This window comes from Cheilinus undulatus, linkage group 12 (assembly GCF_018320785.1).
Source record: "Cheilinus undulatus linkage group 12, ASM1832078v1, whole genome shotgun sequence".
Classification (NCBI taxonomy): domain Eukaryota; kingdom Metazoa; phylum Chordata; class Actinopteri; order Labriformes; family Labridae; genus Cheilinus; species Cheilinus undulatus.
Genome location: NC_054876.1, coordinates 28168196 through 28192955, shown reverse-complemented (window position 1 = coordinate 28192955; position 24760 = coordinate 28168196). Strand labels below are relative to the sequence as shown.

Below are 24760 nucleotides of genomic sequence, written 5' to 3'. Positions count from 1 at the left end.
TTGAGGTCATCCAACCAACTTTTGTTAGAAGTGTCCAGGTTAAATATAAACACTGGGGTGATCGAGCCTTTTAGTTTCTGCACCGAGGCTCTGTAATAATCTTCTCTCTGAGATGGGTGTTATCTCTGATTGGGCTTCCTCAAATAAAAAAAACTTCTTTATGTGTGGTGACAATTTTATCCTTTATTTTGTATTTATTAATGCTTTTATTTTTGATTATATTAACTTGTTTTGGGCTGTGTTTTCAATTTTATTTGATTTTTTTGCAAAGCACTTTTCACCTGTGGAGTGTTGTAAGGGCTGTATTAATACAGTAGATTTACATCAATTGCGCAACTACAGTAACAAATAAAACTTATGGGCTGTAATCAGTCATGTTTGGCCAAAGAAACATGATTGATCAATATTACTAAATGAGTTTCATAACCTGTGGCTACAAAGGGAGGATAAACTAAAAACTACAGGTCTTGATTATTGAAATTTATTGATGTGAAACACACACACAAAAAAGTTTCAAAATATGTTTAAATTATGGTCTAAATATGTATTTAGAGTATGACACTCAACTGTCTGCAATGTGCCATCATCACAACTCAGAGTTTTCATGTGGTTTTAGAGTGATGATACAGAGTGATGCATCTTTTCAGCTACAGTCTTTGGAAGAGCAAAACCAAGAATTCTCTACATTTGTGACTCTGGTTATTGCTAAGTAAGCATTTCAGTCAGAGAGGAACTGGTAGTTCACTTTAAGTGTAAAAGAAGTCAGTGCCTCTTTAGGATCAACAGCGTAGATAAAACAGCATAGCACAGGAGTTAGCGGTGTGTTTCTTCAAGCCGTGGGGCCCTGCGGTGGTAAAAGTATCCTGCCACAGCGCCAGGGGGAATTCCTAGCTATCCAGTTGGTTAAACTGTGGCAGGCAGGAAATGGAGCATGCTGGGTTGAAGAATGCACAGAGAAACAGAGAGGGAGTTTTGAAAAATCTCAAATGAATTGATCCTCAATCGGCATTACAACACAGTAACAACACGTGAAAGACGAGATGACAAATGGAGGTGAAAAAGATCACTAACCAGGTATAGGAGAGTTGGGGGTCCGTTTTTTAGGATTCCTTGTGAGTAGAATAAAATCCAGCATATTATCCAGAGTGAGTAAAGCGTTCCAGTAATCCAGAGTAGGATCCAAGTGAGTTTGTTTGATACTCCAGAGTGAAAAAGTTTCATCAGAAAGCAGAAGCTGATGACTGTAATGCCTTTCAGTTTCTCTTAAACTGAGAGAGGAGTGTGTGCTCCCTCCTGCTCGACTCTCCTCTGTCTGTCTGTGTGTGTGTTGGCTTCAGGGAGGTGTGGGTGTGTGTGAGGGAGTGTGTATGCTGTGTATGTAGCCTGCTCATTTCCTGCCTGGATGTGCTGTTGGGCTCCAGGCAGGCAGGCTGCTCAGGAACACATGGCCAGCTACTGCTCTGCCAGGGGTTCAGCATTCCACACACTCACTGCTCCCCCCTCTGTGACCCTTTCCACCCCCCCACCCCACCCCCGTGCTCTAACACAGACACACACTTACATATCCTTCAGTACTTAGCTGGGCACTAAACTCACCCCACCCAACCTTAAACTCTGTTATCAATTGACCCATACTGGAATGAACACACATACCAATAAACACACACCCACCCAGTGGTGGCTGCCCTGGGGTTATTGATAATTGGTCCTCTATTCTTTCTACAGCCGTTGGTCAGTGGCTTCTCTGTGTCTTTGCTGTTGTTTCACTACACCAGCATCTTCAAACCAACAGCTGCTGCAACATGCAGCCTGCACCATAAAAGCCAGCACATGAATCTGCATAGAGGCACAAATACAAGTGTGTAAGAAAATACTAATCTATCTATTTATTATTGAGCGTCGAGGGAAGAAATGGACTGACTTCTCACTTTTGATGGTGCAAACTGGTTGTATCAGTATTTATCACTCTGGCAATGTGTAACATTGAAGCCAGCAGGGTGGAACAGTGCTGTATGAGTGTGTGTAAAGCTCCTGCTGTGAGTCTACATGGCCCACCTCCTTGTGCTGTAATGTACGGCTGAGCAGTTAATTGAAATTTAGATTCATTTGCAATATGGCCTACTGTGATTCTCAACTAACAGAAGGTGGAATATTTCTTTAAAGGTGAAGTGTGTAGTATTTAGCCTAGCAGCATTTAGCAGAACAAACTTCATAGCCTCTTGTAGCAATGGTTAAATAAATTTTCCCTTTAAATTATTTCAATTCCCTCTATTTTACAGTCTGGCACCATTGTAAACATTGTGGCTCAGCTACGAAGTCTGACATTCCTTTCCTAATGGTTTAGTTCAATTTGCCCAACCACATTAACATTACAAAGAAAAGTTTATTCTGTTTTAAGAAAAGCGATTTACATTTTTAAAAAAGACCATACTTTGCCACGGTATAAATAGATATTAATTGTTGTTGGTTTCATAAGAGTGATTTCTTAGGTTACATATAAAATATGGTTATCACAGCTTAACTTTACAAAGGCCTTGTCTCTCAGGAAAACTCTCCACCAGCCGTTACCAGGAATAGAGCAATGGCATAAATTGCCGCAGCAAGTCCATGCACATCTGACCAACGCAGATGTTGGTTTGGTCATAGAAAATTAACCATACGTGGGTTGGATGGCGCTGGAGTGTGGGATTTAGATGTTGCTAATATTCCCTGAAATGCAAAATACCATTTTAAAACTTTTTTTGCACATCTACTAGCTATAATTCGATAGTTGAGCTCTCAGCCATCGGTGATGAGACTGTGAGTTGCTCTGCCCTCCCCTGCCTGTCACTTCTAGTCTTTACTGAGGATTGTCTCAGCAAAACAGGTACCCCAGGAGGCTTATTCACTAAACGGTTTACTAGACGGTATAAACAATATGTTTCTGTTGTAATGAGGGGGACAAACTTATAAAAAATGGCATCAGACAGCCTTTTAGATAAAATAAACATAGGTATTAAGTTCAGCTTATACACCAGTTCTGGTAAGTACAAAGGTGTAGTGATTGTAGAACTTTATTACAACTGATGCAGAGCTTGTAAAGGGCAAATAACCAACAGCAAGAGTGTAGTGTTAGCAGAGAGTTCAACTTAAGTCTGGGTATTGGAATCCTTATGGGGGGGGTTTCCATAGAGGTGGGGCTCCCAGGATACCTCACCATACAACACAAGGTACTTGGCCCATGATAGTGAGAATATCTTAACACAGTGATTCTGTTGTAACTGCACAATAAACATTTACTTCTTAAATAGTAAAGTGCAGCATTACTGTACCCTCTTTAGGATGTTATTCTGTTTTCTTCTCTGTCCTTTAAGAAGCATTCAGCTTCTTCTTTGGATAATACATATCCATTTATGTAACCCTCATTCGTGTCATAAGCACCAACATTAAGTTTTATGAGGTTGTGATGCAGTGGGTCCAGCTGGCAGGAAAATCAGTTTAGAGCGCTGTATTTTTTCAATTTAAATATCAGTATTTGGCATCATACAGCAAGACATTACTATATCAACATTTATTCCCAACCTAGTAACGGTACATGTTCTTGTTTCCCATGCTCTCTTGACTCCAAGTTAAGCTAGCATGCAGATGGAACCTGTAGCATGTTAAAGTGCAGTAGAATTATATCTGTACATACACTGGACAAAATAATCTTCATGTTTTAGGTCTATGTTTTAATTGTAAATGATTCCTGTTTTACAGGATCATAATCTGTAAAATTCCTGACTGCCTTGAAAGTGTTTCTTACTGTATGAGTAAACTGATGTCACATAAATGCATTACATTTACCATTGTTTGAGTTCTGCTTGAGGATAATAAATATCCTCTGAGACTAGAATTTCTCCCTATGTAGCTAAAGAAGGCACTTAATCACTGGGTATGGCATACTGTAAGTAAATCTTTGTTTCTTTATATGTCAGTAAAACCTGTCTTGTCGACCTGGCTTTGGGACCTGCTGTCTCCCTTTACATACTATGTAAGAAAACGGACCGAAATTTTAACAAGATAAAAAGAGAGAAGCTTCAGGTGTAATGTCAGAAAAAATCCCACCTCCTCTCACTAATAATGACACCTTCATGTCTCACCTCCAGCTAGGTGTTCTCTCATTTTCTCCTCATGTGTGCATGTGTATTTGTGTCTATGTGTGTGTGTGTGTGTGTGTGTGTGTGTCATGGTGATTGTTACCTACCAGCACCTTGCCAGGTACATGTGCTCCTTGACAAAGACAGACCCGGAGAGCAGGATGTACCAACAGGTAGCGATGGTGTCTGGGCTGAAACACAAAGAAAGAACATTCTGGTGTGAAACATGGCAACTGTCACATATACAGTGTGTTCTTCATTATACCTCACAGTCTGATGGGTCCAGAGTAAGTATGTGTTCTGTTCTTGTGTCCCAGGCAATACGATTTGCACTTTCTATCCTTTTTGATACGTTTATTCACGTCTTCACTTAATTTTTGCTGGTATATTTTGCAGTAAATAGTTTAAGAAGAACAATGTGTAAAGGTTGGCATATAAATAAGTCTAATCAGCAGACAGTGTGTTATCACCTGGCTAAGGCAGTGAGAAAATAATTCACAAGGTTACAAGGTCAGTTGTGTTTCAATGGAGACATGCTTTATCATTCTGGGTTGTTAAAATAATCTTTATACACTCATTTTTGAGTGATTTTTAAAGAAGTTAGAATAAAAAAATGTGTCTATTCTTTCTGAGTACCTGCTCCACAGCTGAATTGTATGACTACTTCTATTTTTATTGGAATAGATAAGCCTATGAGCAAGATGAATTGGCAAACTCATGTTGTAGTCGATCAATAAAATGTTTCTGGCCCCTTTCCAATTCAGACAGAATATCATTTGACTTGATTCAGGTCAGGCCATTCACAACTGTTCATCTTATATTTGGTGATTGTTATGCATTAGAGCATTTTAAAAAACCATGATAGCTGCTTCTGGGGGAGGATGCTTTGAATCCATAGCATCAGTCACTGGCGGACTCAGGATGTCTGAGGGGCAGGGGCGAAAAAATAAATGGGGCAACTGCTGTATGCAGCAGGGCACCAGAATAAAGAAGTTGTCATTTACTTAAAGTGAAATAGTTGGTAAACATTTCATTATACATCTTTTAGACTGTGTGCCATAAAGTATAATACCTTGGTTAAAAAGTGAAGTGCAAGTGAAAATTAACTTAAAACCAAGGAAATTTGAGTACTTTATTACAACCAATGCACAATCTGTTTGAAAATTATTCATCCAGCATGATCCAGTGTTAGCCAGCTGAAGGCTTTACTTTTAAATGTCTTGAGGTCAAAAAAGGAGTGCTATATGTAGGTATCAGTCTTGGGACAACTGTTATTTACACTTTATATTAACTGTATCAGTTACTGATTGATTACAGTGATGTTTAATACATGCATGCATCTTCTCAATGCCCTAAATCTTTGGATACTGTTTACCACGGGCACTGGAGTTCAATACCAATCTGAAGTCCTTAACACATCATTGCAATCTGTATGCTCGAGTTGGTTGGCAGTCATTGATCACTGGTAGACAAAATCATCGGCATATTCTCCTTTATAAAGATATACTCAATCTCTTCCCATCATAAATGTGTGATTTTATTCATGTGAAAAGTGCTGGAAGCTACAGTTGCTCTGTCACTCTGTCACAAAATTTACTTTTGCTCTCTGTGTGTAAAGTCTGTTTTGAAATGGGTAAAAGGAGTTTCAGGTACGCTGCCCCTGCAGCCTAGAATCTATTACCGGTACAAGAAAATCTGTGCCTGAATAAGCTAGTCTCTATAAATATTTTTAAAGAGTAAATTGAAGGCGTTGGGGGAAGATGAATCAGGCTGCAGATGTTTTGACTAATGACTTATTGCTCAGTAATGCCACAGTATTTTATGAACAGGATTACACCAAATGTTACATAAAGTTTTTAAATGTCAGTGGCTAAATGACCATGCCAACTATTTGTGATAGAGGCTGCATAGGTCAGGTGTTGGAATTAGCCACCTTGACAACCAATGCAATGCTTTGTCACATTATTTTACACCAGCTGGCAGTTACCTCTTGTTGGCACTTTGTCCTCTGATAACAGCCATTAAGAAATTAAATGAAATAAGAGATTCCAGACTAATTCAGCAATGCCAGGCTCTGTATCCATACATTTGTAACTGAATTATCTACAAAGACAATTAAATATGAGCCTATTTAAATTTTTCTGGGGTGAAATTTCCCCCAACATGTTTACAAGTGTAGCAGTAACCTGTAGCAACATAACTGGACTGTGAGGTCTAAAAGAAAATGTAAAGTGCACAACATTGCATCTTGCATTAGCAAAAATGTATTCTTAGGATGTCAAGCACTATAGAGCTGTGATATGGTGTGCCATCAATGCAATGTGGATAGAATAAGAATACATGCTAAAAGGGCTGGAGGAAGATCACTCAAATCATGAACACAGCAGTTAGAACATAACATTCTTGTATCTGAAAACATAAAATCCATAAAATACAATTTTTCAATGTCATGTACACATGTTATCTGTAAACCTACAACACCAGTCTAAACTACTCTATAATTAGCTTGGTGCTCAAGTATGCAGCAAACAAAAAAGCAATCATACATGTAGAAGGCAGCCAGATGAGAGTGGACAGTCTATGTCCCTGGTCATGAATATGAATACACTGACTTTGAAAGCATGGACTGAGAGATGAGGAGCATTGGAAGAGTGGAGATAAGAGGTGAGACATGGCGGGCATTGCTGTATTTATGTTTTCTTAACACTCTGAGATGCATATGGGCGGAGCTAATTCAGTTTAGATTAAACCGCATACTTAAAAAGCAGGAGAATGCAAAGAGTGAACAAGGTCAAATCAACAAGATTTAATCAGTTTAACTATCTTTCCTCTCTTCCCATTGGTTCCTAACCTGTGTGCTTCACTTCCTGCCCCCCCATCTGACATTCTCAGCCAGGTCATTGGGATCAGGAGGGTGCAAAAACCTGTAGCAGTGATAAAGGGTTGGGCATTGCAGGGAAGCCAAGACAAGGTAGAATATAATATATGATATGATAGAACCCAATATAATACAACAGATATGATGCAATACTATACAGCTGTACCTTTATCCCACCAACCAAGCAGTGGGAGCAAATTTTGGTCCTGCCCAAGCACAGATTGACATGCAACTGTAGGAGCTGGGGATCAAACCCACAACCTTCCAACTGCGAGCACACATATATAAAATAACTGATCTGTTGCTTCTAGAGGTTGTCTTTATTAGACGTGGACTTGAAGCATGCTCACTTACTTGAGGATCAGTTTCTTGTTTCACAGCTTTGTGTGTAAGTAAGGCCAACATGATTAACTACTGTTGTGGGTTTAGTGCAGAAACCTCAATTGCTTTCATCTGCTGTCTGTGGAGTGTGTGTGTGTGTGTGTGTGGGGGGGGTGTGTGTGTGTGTGTGTGTGTGTGTGTGTGTCTCTATATGTGTGTTGAGTGCATTTGTCTAACAGCTGACTAATTAGACATGGCAGCTGCTTTGTTCTGAGTTAAGATACTTAAGACTAGCCCCTGGTAAAGATGTAGGCAGACATGCTGGAGAAGGCAGAGATTTCCTGTGAGTTAGTGTTCATGTGATGGTAAATTAAACCACAGTGTCTAATGTGATTCCAGTGAGTGTGATAATTCATCAGGAGCATGTGCAGCATCTCTTTCATCCTTTCATCAGTCTCTGTCCTCCCTCTTACTCTCACACTTCCTCCATGTCTCACCTGCCTTCATCCCTCTTCTAGGTAGTTTAAAATGATTTTTTCATCTTCCATTGCTTGTTTTCCCATCTCTCCTCCTTCTTGACATAGCTGTCATTTCCTCCTTCTCTCTTTAGCTTATTCACCTCTTTTCCACTCCTCCTCTGAATAATGTCACATTTTCTCTTTCAACATACCTCCTTACATCTACCATGAGGTGTCACGTCATCACCTCTTGTTTCTTCATCTAACGTGAGCCATTTTTAAAATTATTTTCCAAGACATGTACATAGTTATGGGATGCTACAATTACTTTTCTTACAATCTGATTCATGTATTTCAAGATGTATTTACTCACAAACCCGGGACAAGGACAAAAGAAGGAAGACAGCCATGAAGCAGATCTGTCGACTATATACTGTATGTATCATTTCTGCTACATGTAAATGTATGCTGTCAGCAGATTAAAAGAATCGATACGTTGATTGCAGGCTTTGAAATTAATTAATAATAATATAATTACAGATAGCAATACTGTTTTATATCTTTTCTGAATGGTTATTTATTGAATACACATGTTGACTTTACTTCATTCTTTCGCTTTTTAATTCACAAACTGCTTTAATCTGATCAATTTGCATCCTTTCAGTCACTGCACATACAAACACTATTTTTATTGCACAAGGCTTCTCACCCCTCTCTCTCTCTCTCTCTCTCTCTCTCTCTCTCTCTCTCTCTCTATCCTTCTTCAACATTCAACATTCAAACTTGAATTAACTCTCATAGCATATGAGCAATTTTTTACCAGGAAAATTTCTGTTGACGATGAAACGATCAGAAATGACTTCAAACTTCTTGCAGGTTTGTAAGCCACAGAAGTAGCTATATATTAACAGAAAATGAAAGATTGAGGACAGCTTGTTAACTTATAAATAAGCTTCAGATGCGCTTATCTATGGGGTGGAAAAAAAATATTTATAAAAGGGCAAGGGAAATTTTTGGCACATTTTCATCAAATTTTGGTGATGACAATAATTAATTAATCTGCACAGTTTAAATCACACTAATTTTCTTTGACTAATTTATCAGAGTTAACACATTACAGTATTTTGACAGCACTAGTTAAAGTATAATGTGTTTTATAAGTAAGTTATTCCATATTTAATTCCTGGATCAAGAAGGGAGGAAATGTGATACGATTACACAATGAAAATGTTGTTTTCAAGGACTGACCTCTAGTTAAAACCCAAATTACAGAAATCAAGCATGATTATGTTACTGAATGTAACCTTAAAGCAAATTTAACAAGAAGTCAGAGATATTTAGTAGCGTAGTATAGAACAGGAATCCTTCAAAATATCTCACAGGAACAAAGATGGTATAGACTAGGGCTGGGCAATTTATCACAAATTACATTAAATTGCAATATGACCTGCTGCAAGTAACAAATCACAGAAGTTGTAATATTTCTTTAACTTGAAATGTGTCAAAATACCAGTTTAATACATTCATTTTTTTGAAGTGTTGTTTTTTAAAGATGTTTAAAAAAATTCCTCCTTTTCTTGTTTTATGTTGGTTTTCTTAATCAAAACAAGTGACATAAAAATGACAATCTCCTACAATTAAGCAACTGATAACGAATTTGCAATGCCCCAGTTTATTCTATCTAACATTAATGAAGCCTAATGTTAGTTCACCAGCTGATAACAATTATCATCTCCCAGCTCCCACGGCCAATCACAGCTCTTTCTCTCAACACAGCGGTGTATTTTAAATATGACATATCCTTGCTTGCAGTAAAGCTAATTCATCACACTGCTGCTGGCAAAGCTTTACCTCCTCCACCCGAGCCACCTCTTTCATAGCTTCAGATTCACGCTACTATGGATTACTTACCTCTGAAATATTTTCCTTGTTTTCAGTAAACATTGTCATAAAAGTATAGGGGCATCTTAAGGCAGAGCCTTCTCTGCCAAGAAAAAACAATTTGTAATAAATTGGTTTAATGTATGATGAGTGTTCTTGACTGATTGTAGGGTATGATATAGAAGGATTTATTTCTTGAATCTGTTGAAAAATACATAAGATGAGGAACCTAATAATGTTGCATTTTAAATAGCAATTGCAATATTGGGGAAAAAAGCCTAATTAGATTATTTTGCAAATCATTCAGCCTTAGTATAGACTTCATGATTTAGGAGATGTCATTCTCATTTTCTTTTATATTCTCCTCTATGATGAGTTTTTCTTCCAAAAGGCTGTTGTATAAAGTGTTTATTATTTGCATATCTAATTTTGACAACCCCAGAGCAGAGTAAGCCTTGCCCCACGATATGTAGTGTTTAGACTGATCGCTTGTCGCAGAAGTTAGACACACTCATTGTAAGTCAACCATGCAAATTCACCTCTAGCAAAGCTGTGTGTTGTTTAGGTAGCTATGAAATGTAAATTTTGGGGGTTGACTGTTTGTTTGTGGGACAGGACATTCCTTTTGTGAAACTTGAATTGGATAAACACTTTTCCTGAAATACAAATATCACAGGTTTAAATTAGAAATGTCTGCCAGCAGATGTTTGAATAGTAAAGAGAGGGTAAAAGCAGCAAAACAGAGCAGAGACGGGGAGGCTTTCTCCTCACTGTGAGATCTTGTACTTACTAGAACAGGATGTGGTTTGCCTCATGTCTCTCATACCTGGCCGAGGTACACATCGACCTGAAACAGAGAGATAAAGACTGTGAATTTTTTTCTTGAAAAAACATCCAGTTAACATTTCTGGCACCAATAATCCATCACTTTTCCCAAAAAGGTACTATACTAGCCCTTTTCAGACATCATCATTACTGTCTGCCAGCTCAGACTGTTAGGTTGACCTGCTACTTCTTCACTGACTGCTGCCCAACACATTTAATTTTTTTTGGAGGTGAAGAGTTTTGCTGTTGCTGCTGATTTAGCCTAATTAGATGAGATCTAGCTCTGGCAAACACAAATATAAACACTAATATTATAACTTGTTTATTTGACATTTTTTAGTAAGCATTCAGTGAGACTTGGCTTTTGAAACCATCTTCTTTGCATGAGAAGCTGTTGTGTGGTGGTTTGCATTGTGTGTTGGTAGTTGTCTCTGTGTATCCCTACAGCTAAAAACTTTTTTCTATGAGATTATGGAATCTATTTTGTTAAAAATCAGTTCAAACAGCTTTAACAAGTTCATATGCAAGCCTTTGCAAACACTTTGAAAAATAAAATCAAACATATCCTGCATTACAATACGGAGCTTGTGATGCTTGATCATGCTATGTCAAGTCTGGAAACAAACATTTTGATAGGAAGAATTTGTTGACCAGCTTGATCATAATGCCAACCCAAATAATGACGATATCTCTGTTCTTATTGCCCTGATGACGACAGAGAAAAAGATTATGGCAGCAAATAGCAGCATGAATGGTGATCATTTGCTCTGCAAAATGCTCTGTCTCGAGTTTGATTTACAAAGCTTATCAAGCTAATCATCTTTAAGCACCAACCCCTACAGAAAATCTGACAGATTCCGGTAGTTCTTGCTTGTTTTCTGTCTAAATGTGAGGATGAGCCAATAGCATCTCCCTTCTCTGTTGCCCAAAGCATCACTCTCGCCCTGACAAGTAGTAGATCCAATGATAGCATAGGGCTGACCAGGGCCTCCCACTGAAATCTGACTGGTCACCACAAAGTCCTTAACAATGATTGGCTACAAATAAAATAAACTCTAAATTAAAACATTTCTCTAAACTAGGGATACACAATATTACTGTCATGATATCAGTGTCTGCAAATATTAGGTTAAAAAAGTTAGATACAGGTCTAAGAAAATTCTGCTAATATTTACTGCTGATATATTGGTGGCACACAGAATGTGGGGTTTTAAGCTGAACCAGGAAATCTAACTGTAAATATACCATATAACGATGTTCTTTATAACGTATTTTCAGGTGTGCTAAACTTGTACTGCACTGTTTTGTTATTGAAAAGGATAATTACACAGTTTTTCAGGAAGGACCTGTTAAAATAAGGGGGGCTATATATATATTTTGAATGGGCATCATGGTAGAGCTAAGAAATGCACAGAAGACCATATAAGCAAAAAGAATGATTAAAACGATATGTGTTGCATAAAAGCATATAAGCTGGCCAGAAAACAAAGATTTGGTTAAGACATGTTTTAGGCAGTGCCCTTATGATTTAAGACCTCTCACAAGTTAAAATAAGACTTTCTACAGCCTTAAATTTCAAAAGTTCCATTTAAGAATTTGTATGACCTTTCAATGATTCACAAAAACCCTGATTACAGCCAGCTTACTTATTTACACTTGGGAAGAATGTGTTTTTTATGTTATTAATGCACTTGTCAGAATTTGGACTTCAAACTACAAAAACAACAACAAAAAAAGCTAATGTATCAGTATGGGCTAAAATGACTTTAGAAATATGTCAGATATCAACACAAATCTTAGGCTACAGTTAAAAGTGATCCAATTCTGATTTTCATGCTCATATGTGACTCAGATCTGATCTTTTTTCTGACAGTGTGAACAGCACAAGTGAAAATGAATCTAATCATTTCATGTCAGATCCAGGCCACTTTCATATGTGGTACTAAATCAGATACATATCTGATATTTTGGATTTTGAGTTCAATGTGAACAGCTGAGCAAAAACAATCAAATACAACAAAAAGTCAGGACCGGGCATTTAGAACTACAGTGTGAGCGTAGCCTAACAACATGCATCCCCAGTTATTTTTTCAAATGATTACTGATATATTAAGTTTAATTGGAGGATAGTATCCAAGAGAAACTATTTTTTCTTCTTAACAATCAACGATTGTATCAATGTTTTATGAAAAGCCTCCTTCTAATATTTTCACTATTTAATAAGAAATCTGTTAAGCTAGGCGGTTATTTTTGCCATAAAAGTAGGCATAAAAGTATAACTTCAAGCACCTTTGTACACGTTATCCAAAATCCAAACAATTTTCAAAACTTGAAAATACAACATTAAAATTCAGTCACTTTCAAAGACTTAAGCACTTATCTAAACCCATCAAAAATAGGACTCAAAGTCATCCATGCCACTATTTCACCTGTTTAATACTGAAAAGAAAATGTGTAACACTTCAAATATGCTTGGTATGAACTTTTGATTGTCTAAAAGAAATTTCAAAAGCCAACCGGAATGCACAGAAGAATTCAAAGCACTCTTAAACCCGTTTTGGCAGGGTGTGGTACATTGAACAATTCATGCAGAATGTATGCCTGAAGGCAACTGTAAAATTTATTTGTGAACTGCCATTGAGATTGACAAACTATTAAAGTAAACTCACCTGAGCTGATGCTCCCGAAGATGAGAGAGGACATCCATATGGTAGAGGTGGCAGTAGATAGTGTGGAGGTCCTGCAGGACACAAAGACAAAAAAGTTTTAACCAACATGTCTTTGGTTAACAAGAAGAAAGCCAAACAAAGGATTTATTATCATAGTCCACATTAATAAGATGCCAAAATAGACAAAGAAAGGTCATGCACAGTCATTTCATAAACTAACATTTTCACATGCAATCTTTAAACTGCTTCAGGTGTGTTTATTAATGCAAAAGCTGCAAAGATTAGCTCATTATTTAGAGTGCATGTCATACCACCAGCAAGTTAATCACATTCAGTGCAGCTCTCTGACAGAGGCCACCTCCACTGTGCTAAACACTGCCTATCAAATTGACACCCTCAGACCAGACAGGCAGGCATACCACTTATGTACGCACATGACAGCAGTGAGACAGGCACAGATATACCCACCCACAGCTTAAAATAGTACTCTATCAGGGCCAGCTGTCAAAACATTAAGAGGCTGACAGAGTGTGTCAGTGTGTGTGAAGGAGCAGCTTCATACAAGCATCTGTAAGATCAAACAAACACAGTTGCTTTTGAGGCCACCAGGCGACTCCTTTTAACAGGTGAACTGCATGGCTGACTGGTTATGTACACGCATGCACGCACGTACTAGGACACACACAGAGATGAACCCATGGCTTTTTCCCTTTCTAGATCTGTTCTCTTCCCTGTCCCAGTCTTAACAGTGCTATACTGTGTACATTAAATATTTGTGAAGAGTGTGCCTTTTGTTCCCTAGCCAATGCTACACTGTTGAAGCCATAAATCAAAAGCTATAACCAGAAAACAGCTAAATCAAAATGGTCCAAGAGGTTGCCTCTACAAAAAGTGAACAGAGTCATCGGAACACTAATGGGTACTAGAGATACACCAGTTATGGATATAAGGGCTGATACTGATGTTTAAAAAAAATTGGCTGATACCAATGCAAATCAGGCTCGCATTCTGGACACTTCAATTTTGCTCCAAGCTTCTTTGCAAAACAGCTCAAGCTCCGTCAGGCTGCATGGGAATCTAGTGTGAACGACCCTTTTCAAGTCCAGCGACATTGAGGTCTGGGCTTCGACTTGGCCAATCCAGAACATTCATCTTGTTATCCTTAAACCATTTCTGTGTAGCTTTTGCTGTATGCTTCATAAGAGTGGGAATTGATAAGATTTTATCGATATCGATGCCGTTATCGATTCTTCTTATCAATTTCGATTCTTTATCGATTCCCTTATCACTTCCTTCCTGTAAATTTTCTTTTTGGATTGCTAAAAATGTTCAACATCAAGTGTTTGGGAGGAGAACATGCTAGAATAGACAAAATATCTTTTTTGTTCGATATGTCTCAGTTAAAACAAACCGCTCTCTGGATCTTTAATCATTGAAAATGAATTAGAATACAGTACTACTGCTCATTTTCTTCAAAGCATAAAACCTTAAAATACATATAAAACTAATCTCTGGATCCTAGATCTCTGAAGGTATCAAAATAAATTGAACTCATGCAAAATTAACAGTTATTGGACAAAAAGATTCATGTCATGCATTAGACATCACTGTTTGACGGATGAGTGAACTCCTGTTAATGATGTCGGGACAGTATTGCAATGAATGAACACTCACATATAGACCGGCGCACAGATACTCGCACGCCAAAGCCTTGCACGGCACGGTTGACAGCTCTGGCACCGCGGTAGTCCCCGCTAAAGTCAAACTGTAAGACGTGCCCCGCTGGCTCCAATGTGATCTAGGACAATGTGAGTTTAAAAACGCTCTCATTCTTCTTTCTGGCTGTGATCAGTGATGACAAATAATTACTCACACTCACAGGTACTGCGTCCTGCTGCTGCGTCCTGCTGCAGCTATGCCAGGTACAACAGAAACCACTGAGGGTTTTTAAAAACATTTGAACTAATTTTTACTTGTTTAATGTGAAGTATAGATGAAATTATTCACTGCTTGTTGGTCATTTTATGCGCTAAAGTATTCTGTAACTTTTAATGAAATAGTAGTAAACACTCAGCAGGACGGAGCTTGCCACTGAAGCACAACGCAGACATAAATAATATTAATCAATTCTACAGTCTACCTTTACAAGTCTTCCAGGGCCTACAGCACTGACGCTGCCACCACCCTCACAAAGGATGCACAATATAGTGGTTAGCATTCGCATTAGCATTAGAGCTAGCAGTAATAAATTATCATAATTTGATTAAAATGGATAAAAAGACATTCAATATCGGTTTACTGGTGTGGATTTAATCATATAAGTCCCAAAAGTTGCACAAGTTCCAGGCTCGCTGAAAATGCTGCTAAAAGGGATTCAAAGGCATCAGTAGACTCAATGGGGAGGCCAAACAGCTAGCTTCAAGAGGAAAAACAAGGAAGAGGCAAATATTTATGGTTCTAAAGTTATTTATCTTTTGATAAACTGAGTCACTGACCGACAGCGCCGGTCTGGAAGGTGGTTTAACAATCACATTCAGAGAAAAACTGTAACGCAGCCACCATTCCCTGCTGCCACAGTGGGTCCTTTGGTTCTTCTTTGCTGCTCTAAAAACAGCCAGTGCATGCATGCTTTCCGGCAGCGAAGAGGAATAGTTTCTGGTTTATAGCGCTAACATTTAGCATGGCTAAATGAAGCAAAATATGAAGCAAAACCAAACGGTATCAGATCGGTGCATAAACTCATGTGCTCACAGAAACCAATTCCTGCATTTTAAGGAGTATCGGACGTATTTCCAATACTGGTATTGAAATCGGAACAACCCTTTTTACAGTACCTTGCCTTCGTTTGAACACTATTTCACAACTGCTGAGTTTGTTTACACAGTGCTCAAGCAGAGTGAAGATTAGTTTTCTCAACAAAAATCAGTTTGTGAGCATTTCACAATAAGAAAGCAGCATTAAAGTTTCTTTCTTAATGTTTCCGTCCTCAGAGATGAATGCAAATGTACAGTACTGAAATGTTATGAAACAGGAAATGACGGGTTGCTTTTTAAACAGGTAACACAAAATACTGTGTGGTTTCGCTGTGAAACGATAGAAACCGTTCAAGCCAGTATTTTTGAAAGGTCATGATGTAAACTCCTGCCAAGGCTCCATAAATCTGCACGGTTCTAATATTGTAACGGATATTACAGATTGATTGAAGGATAAGACCTGAATAAAATAAATGAATATCAGACTTACAAACTTACAACAGCAATACGATTTATTAAAGAAACATTGTATTTTTCTTCTATGGTGTGCATGCGTGTGTGTGGACATTGCATGCGTATCCTGGTAAACTAAGCAGGAGCTGGCGGAAGCAGAGCTGAACACTGGGGACCTGGGAGTCTTTAATGCACTGGACCAGCACACCTCTGATGTGCTGTTGACTCTGTCTGACACAGGAAGGAAGGGTTTGGTGGGGAAGAGAGGGAGGAGAGAGAGAGAGAGAGGGAGAGAGAGAGAGTGAGCAAGAGGGGGAGGAGACTGAGAAATCAGGAAAAGAAAGAGAGGAAAAAGACAGCAAACATGCAGACAAAAGAAAAATAGAGGAGGGGAAAGACAGATAATGAGAGGGAGACAATGATTCAGTGATAGAGATAAGAAACAGAGTTGAAAGAATATGAACACCAGTCAGCCATGTTGATTTCATTCACACTGAAAATCTGTTTTGGCTGAGTGAGCTGTTTAATTTCCAGACAGAAAATAAACACGTATATCAGTCCTGTCAAGTGATTTCCAACCAAAAGGATGTGCTCATAGTTTTCAGTGCCATGTCAAAGTACTTTTAGGGGCACTGGTGGTCTTGCACTCCATGTCCAGAGATGTGGTAACTTCAAATAGAGCTGTCAAATTGGTTTACCATGTTGGTAGAGGAAATCATGTGAGCGCCCCTGTCTTATGGTATTCATGATATTGTTAAGTCGAATTCTGAAATCCTTGAGTTTACAACTTCAGGGCAAGAGTTCACTAGTTCCATTTTAGGGCCACATTGGTTTAAAGCAGGTAGTCTAGTTTGATTAAAACTGTTGGCACTTTCCTTGAGATTAATAGTTGAAAAATGAAGTCAGCACAGAGGTGCGAAAATAACCTGCAATTCCATGACTGTCCACTTGTGGTTGGCAGCAGAAGCAGCAGAAGTCATACGTATCCCATGTTAAAATACTGATTTTATAGTTGAAAAAAAAAACTTGTTTACAGCCTGTTTAAAAAAAAATAGTAGGAAGTCCCCAAGACCAATAAGTCTGAAAATGTAGACAAACCTAGCGGGCTTATTGAAAATTATTAGCACAAGTTTCTTGTATACTAATCAGGGGTCATATTAGCAGCTAGGACAATGCTACAGTTGCTCCATGCTGTCTAAAATTCATTAGGTCAAACAAAGGTTTAGTGTCTTGTTTACTTTTAAGTCAGAGTTGGTCAAAAGGAATGGCCCCAGCAATAATAACACACCATATAAGACTCTTTTCATCTGTATGGTTAATAACCAAACAGCTTGTTCTTTAATGAATATACACACTTTCAGTATCAGAAAGTTGCTCTATTTTCTCTAAAGGAACTTTGAGAGTTTCTTTGAAAAGGGAAAGCACAGAAAGCTTTTTTCGAAACCCTGAAAACTGGGCCCTCTGTCTCATCAATTTAAATGCATCGAAGCTAAACACTGGGGGACATGGAGTTTGACCCGGCTTGGCGCTTCACACAGTGAGTTGTAACCTTCATTTACTGATCCTGAGGCAGAAACATGGAGCGCAGAGCAGCCATGGGAAAGCCTGGTTCACAATAGTGAGGACGTGGAAGTGTATTGACTTCAAATCACACTTAACTGGGTTAGTGAGCACAACAAACTGCCGCAGTAAGCACTCCTGTCATGTTGCTGAGCACGCATGTGTGTAAGTGCATGTGTATGTACAGTAACTGTGTGTATGCCAGGATGTGCAAGCCTGAGGCGACTTACTAGCAGGGGGCTAGGATTTGGCGAGACAGTCCCAACACACACCACTCCCTGCTCGATCATGTTTCTAGGTTATGTTAAATACTCAGTGTGATACATTTACACAAGTGAAGCCATGTACAATGTTAAAATCCAGAACATTCCTTTTCAAGTGGCCATATTTTAATAAGTTAGCATGCTGGAATAAGCTGATTATATGAAAATTATTCTCTTCAACACCTTAAATGTCCAGTAAAACCCATCTACATTTGAAACCACAGTATAATAGCATGAAGGCCCCCTACAGTGTAAAAATGTGTTTTTTTCTTGTTACTTCACTCCAATCTTTCTTTTTTTTTTGTCAAAAAAGCCAATTAAATTGACCATGATTGATTTATAAAATCAATAGAAGGGTACATCTTTTAAGGGAGTGAATACTTTTTACAGGCACTAAACATCCAGAGACATAATAAACTAAAAAATGAGTGTTTAGTCTTTTTTTTTTTTTTTTCAAACACATCTGCAGATTAATATCACTTTGCTTCTGATGAGGACAACGGTTTCTTCTCAAGTAGCTGGACAGGAAACAATGCAATGCAAAAGGAAGTCTTGATTCATAGTCATGTAATACAAACTGTTGTTTACACTGCAATTATTGCAAAGTTGGCCAAAATTCCTAGAGATGTACATTGTCTTCAAACGGAAGTTCAAAATTGAATGCAAGTTAACGTGCTGGTCCTGACCATGGTCACTTTCTTGAATCATCTGACTGATAAGAGTGACAACATGTTAGTCAAAAAATGATATATAATCTGTGTAACTGATGACTGTGACTGCATATAAGACATCAGTTGTTCGAATATCCCTGGAATAACCAATAAGTAGCCAAAAGTTTAACATTAAACTTTAACACTTTAACACATTGACATCTCCTGAAGCTGAAATATGGATTTATTTTACTCCATGCCCTAAAACAATACACATTGAGCCTCTACTGCTGCTACAACACACATCCGTAAAGACAGCTGCCCCCGTTTCATGTATTGATTAGTGTAGAACAGGTCATCAATAGGCCCAGACAGACAGATAGCAGGATGTCCGAGGAGGGGATCTCTGCTCTGTCGTTTCAATCTGTGGTTTCCCGGAGAGAATGGATGGTAATGCGATCACTACATCACCCACGCCAATCTCTTTCATTCGCTCTGTCTCTGCCCTCGATACATATACTGCCTGGGCTTGGACTGAGGGTGTGGTGTTTGTGGTCTGGTTTTTGGTGGTGTTCACTGGGGAAATGTAGGAAAGTGATGGCCACATTTGAATGACGTAGTGTCACTCCACGTATCTATTTAGCAATGGTGCCTCCATTCCCAACCATCATGGAAAATCTAACCACTAAGTCATAAAATCTCAGGGACAAATTGTCTTGTTTTGGTATTTAAATGGGCCAAGGACTTGGGGTTGAAAACTGGTTTTGCTGACTGCAAGCTAACTTCAGATGAGAATACAATACTCATGGACATTATCTCGAAGTTATTAGGTGGAAAGCCCTCGCTAAAATAGGATCTGTGAACTAGAAGTGTACCAGCGTGTTTACAGCGGTTCAGATGAAGGTTTACATGTGCAACTATCAAAGTCATGTCCTTCATATTATTACACCCACGTGCATTGTTGTGTCACTGCACTCCCTTGGGAGCAAACAGGGCAGCGGATGAAACCCTGTTTAGTGACATCTGACCTTTGACCTGTCCTCCCTGGAGGCTCATGTAGTGACCCGGTGACTTCATCTGGGATAATGATGTCACAACTGCAGGATATCCATACATTAACTCAACACCAGTGCAGGGTATAGCAGTCTAATCTGATTTAGTAAAAACTAACCACTGAATATCAGTTTGCCTTTTATGTAGTTGAAGTCTACACAGCCATGTTAAATATTTCATTCTTATTAGCAATTATGCATAGCAATGGTCAGCTATCCACCTAAAAATAAAGGCTATTAGGAAGAACAAACTGTTATTGAGAAAGGCAGGCGTTTGCTTGGTCTGCGACTCTTCTCATAGACTCTGGAGGACTAACTTGAATCATATTGATCTGTAGAGATTAATCCAGAGGACAAAACTCTGGCTTTACAAGCAGAAACCCTGAGCAGACCCGGGCACCTGGGCTGGCAGCCTTCTTCCTGATTCAAAATCAATTAAATAATGGGAGCTTACATTTTAAATTACTTTGTGTTGCTCATGCCCCCACTGGTAAAGATTTCTCAATTTACTTAATATGCTCTTTAGCTACTGCAGCAGTTAGGGCTACAGCCTTTAACTTAAGCAAAAGGAGCTACTTCATTATTTTGGTTCAACTTGAAACAAAAAAGAGGAACCAAAATGGCACAAGCATACTAAGCACACAAAGTAAGCTGCTTTTATTACAGCAGTTCTTTTATTTTCCTGCTTTAATGTAAGTTGCACATTCACAGCTGCAGAGAAGCCAAAGTATGTATTTTTACAACTGCACTGCTGCATTCAAAAATCTGCTTTTCAAGTTGTTAAAAAGTCATCTCTAGGGAGAAGCAAGATTTACAACAACATGATGAAGTATCTACGAATCTAGTCTAATCTCATCCTCAGAAGTGTGGCTGTCAAAGTAAAAGTAAGACAAATGGAGTTGATCAGTGAGGCTCTGAGCTCACTGTGCTTTGTTTGGGTGCAGACGGGTTATTCATGTGGCTAAAGTGCTGCTGCCACCTTCTGGCAGGAACACAGCTTTCATTACTGCAAGAAGATTCAGCCTAAAGGGACTTTATATCTACTCATTGAGGCATTTTAAAAACTGGTTAGCACTGATTAATAATATTTCAAATCAGAGTAGCTGCAGTTAATACAGAAAGATAAAATAAAACAGGAACGCTTCATGATTGTTGCCCTCTGAAGTACACTTCTAAGGCAAAAGAAAGTGATGCAAAACTAATTTGTGCCTGTGTCTGACCTGTCATGTGACTAGATCACAGACCAGATAGCCCTTTTTTCTGTGGTGAAGCTATTTTCATCCATGTTTAACAGTTACAGTATCAGTCACAGTTAAGGGTGTGTGTTTCTATCACCTCAAACACTGACTGGATACTGACATTGTGACATGCTCAGCTGAATTATTCCTCTTACTCATGCATAAACTTGCTGTGGCAGCACAGAACCACAGCCATTCATACAAAAGCAAGTTGTAGCAGTACAGAAGTTGTTGTTCCACCCACCACATTTCTCCCTTCTCCATCAAAAGATGGTCTTTAGACATTCAGGATCTTTGATATGCTGAGCCACTCCTACATGAAAAATTGAGCTACTGTTGTGCAAAAACCTTGAAACTTCAATTGAGGTAACTTCTAACTACTTGTTATATGACATGTCTTTGAATTTGTACCTCAAACAGGTTGGGAGTAGGTTTTATGTTTCATATGTTTATAATCCCTGAGGATGTTTAAGCCTTCATGCTGCTTTACGGACTGAAAGAAAAGCATTGCTGTGGGTTTGTCACACATTTTATCACTGCTTTTATTCTCTGACTGTGCCAGGGCAAGAAATCATTCAATAACCTTTACAGAGGATGTTTTTTTCCTTTACCAACTCCTTCTATAAAATTCAATTTTCAGGAGGAACCAGGTCTGTCCGCTTTTGTAAAGAGTCCAATCATCCCTCTGCCCACTCCCACCTCCACCAGAATGCACAGCGTGCCGGTCGAGTCTGTCATACACAGAGAGGACATTGTGGATGGACGATACAAGAAGTCCATTCAAACCGGCAGAACAAACAGCTTGGCTAACATCCTGCCTGCATAGCCAGCCTTTACCATTTACATTACATACACTGCTGACTCCCCAAGCCCCTGTGTCAATACTGTGCTCTGCAATAGCAAAACAGGGTTAAGCCAGGGGCAAAAAAAAGGCTTTGGTGTACAGTTAAATCAGGATGCACATTTTTGATTCTTGGAAAGCCTTTAAACCATGATGCAAAAGGGATACAAAAAAAAAGAAAATAGAAGGGAAAAAAATGAATAGGATAATGTTATAAACAACACTGTTGAAGATTTAATCCCCAAAATGTAAGCAGACTCTTTTAGGGATGAGGGTGAGGAACGACAGGTAACTCTTATAGGGGATATAACAAAACAAGGTCCAGTATAAATAAACTGTACAGGTCGATTTAAATCACACACTTAGCAAATAGCTACCAACTTCTCCAGGCCAATACTAAAAAGGCAACCAAGTTGATAAACTTAAATTTTTCCAGGGCCCAGCCAAATGGGGGGCCCATGGTGGTCTGCTAAATCATGGTCCATTGTAAAGTAAAGCTGTGGTGTTCATATTTTATTTTTTACCTGAATAATTGCCACTCTTATCAAAGCAACTATGATTTTTTTATTTATTTATGCAGGAGTACAATATAACTTTTAAGAAAATGTAAACCTCTTCCTTTAAAACAGAATGACCTTTCTTTGAGTAATATCTACAGTGTGTATGGGCACACTGAGCTAAACAATTTTGAAAGTAATATCAGACTTTGGGGCAAAGCCGTAATGTGCACAAACATCAGGATGCTAGAAAAAAAGAGAAGAAGAAACTAAAATAATATTAAGGAGAAAATGATTAAATGATTGCAGAAAGTGGCAAAAATGTGTGAAAAATGGCAGAGGCAGTTGAAAAGTGGTAAAAGCGGGGCAAAAGGTGGTGAAAAGAGGTTGACAGTAGCAAAAAAGGGTTAAAAGACAAAAATGGGTGAAAATTGGCAAAAAAAAATGGTTTAAGAGGTAAAAAATGGGCAGAAAAAGTGGTAAAAGCAGTTAAAAAGTGGAGAAAATTGCTCAAACAATAGTAAAAAGAGTTGAAAGTAGAAAAAAATTGGGTAAAAGATGCAAAAATGGGCAACTACTGTTATGGATTAAAGCATTGACATTACAAATGTTTTTGGTATACAAGTTTGTTGCTTTTATGTGCATTGGAGCAACACAAAAAATCTGAAGAAAAAAGCCAAAATTGACATAATTTTACAGAAAACTCAAAAAATGGGCCAGACAAAATCATTGGCACCCTCAACTTAATATTTGGTTGCACATCCTTGGAAAAAAAATAACTGAAACCAATCACTTCCTATAACCATCAACAAGCTTCTTACACCTCTCAACTGGAATTTTGGACCACTCTTCTTTTGCAAACTGCTCCAGGTCTCTCAGATTTGAAGGGTGCTTCTTGCAACAGCAGTTTTAGGATCTCTCCATAGGTGTTCAATGGGATTTAGATCCGGACTCTTTGCTGGCCACTTCAGAACTCTCCAGCGCTTTGTCTCCAACCATTTCTTGGTGCTTTTTGAGGTATGTTTGGGGTCACTGTCCTGCTGGAACACCCATGACCTCTGATGTAGGCCCAGCTTTCTGACACTAGGCCCTACATCGCGGCCCAGAATCTTTTGATAGTCTTCAGATTTCATGATTCCTTGCACACAGTCAAGGCACCCAGTGCCAAAGGCAACAAAACAATACCAAAACATCCTTGAACCTCCACCATGTTTGACTGTAGGTACTGTGTTCTTTTCTTTGTAGGTCTCATTCTGTTTTCTGTAAACAGTAGAATGATGTGCTTTTCCATAAAGCTCTACCTTAGTCACATCTGTCCTCAAAATGTTCTCCCAGAAAGATTGAGGCTTACTCAGGTATATTTTTGTAAACTCCAGTCTGGCTTTTTATGTCACTTTGTCAGCAGTGAGGTTCTCCTCGGTCTCCCGCCATAGCGCTTCATCTCATTCAGATGACAACGTATGGTCCAAGCTGATACTTTTGCACCCTGAGTCTCCAGGACAGTCTGAATTTGTGTGGAAGTTGACTGAGGATGTTTATCCACCATTCCAACTATCCTGCGTTGCATTCTTTTGTCAATTTTTTATCTTCTGTCCACGTCCAGGGAGATTAGCCACAGTTCCATGGGTTATAAACTTCTTGATTGTATTACGCACAGTGGACAAAGGACTTTCAAGATCTCTGGAGATGGTCTTGTAACCTTGAGATTGTTCATTGTTCTTAAGTCCTCAGACAATTCGGGGCTCCTCTTTCTCTTCTCCATGCTTGGTGTGACACACACAGGCACACAACACAAAGGTTGAGTCCACTTTTATATATTCTAACTGGCTTCAGGTGTGATTTCTAGATTGCTAGCACCTGTTACTGCCACAGGTGAGTTTAAATGAGCATCACATGCTTGAAAAAAAAAAAAAGATTTACTCACAGTTTAAGTTGAGGGTGCCAATAATTTTGTCTGGCCCATTTTTGAGTTTTGTGTAAAATTATGTCAATTTTGGCTTTTTTCTTGTTTTTTTTGTGTTGTTCCAATGTACATAAATGAAATAAACATGTCTATACCAAAACATTTGTAATTGCAACAATTTCTGGGAGTAATGGTGTACTTTCTGGAAAAATTCCAGGGGTGCCAATACTTTCGCCCATGACTGTAGGTTAAAGGTGGCAAAAAGGGTTTGAAAGAGGCAAAAAAATGAGCTGGGAAATGGTGCCAAGGTGATAAAAAGTGGCAAAATTGGGTTGAAAGTGGCAAATATGGTCAGAAAAAAATCAGAACGAGGTTAGAAAGTGATGAAAGAGGCTAAGAA

At 38.6% G+C, this 24760-nt stretch overlaps 1 protein-coding gene across 4 annotated transcripts in view; it reads right to left on the bottom strand.

Moving 5' to 3' along the window:
- The window catches only part of LOC121518508 (rap guanine nucleotide exchange factor 6), a 211753-nt gene that overhangs the window by 145548 nt on the left and 41445 nt on the right, over positions 1-24760 (bottom strand). For 3 of the 4 annotated variants that reach the window (XM_041800853.1, XM_041800857.1, XM_041800854.1), the window contains exons 2-4: positions 13151-13221; positions 10447-10503; positions 4226-4309 (exon numbers count right to left, since the gene is read on the bottom strand). In XM_041800853.1, the coding sequence (XP_041656787.1) occupies positions 4226-4309; positions 10447-10503; positions 13151-13221 (212 nt within the window). Of the gene's footprint in view, positions 1-1071; positions 1279-4225; positions 4310-10446; positions 10504-13150; positions 13222-24760 lie in introns of those variants that run through there. The other variant, XM_041800855.1, reaches the window with a different exon arrangement.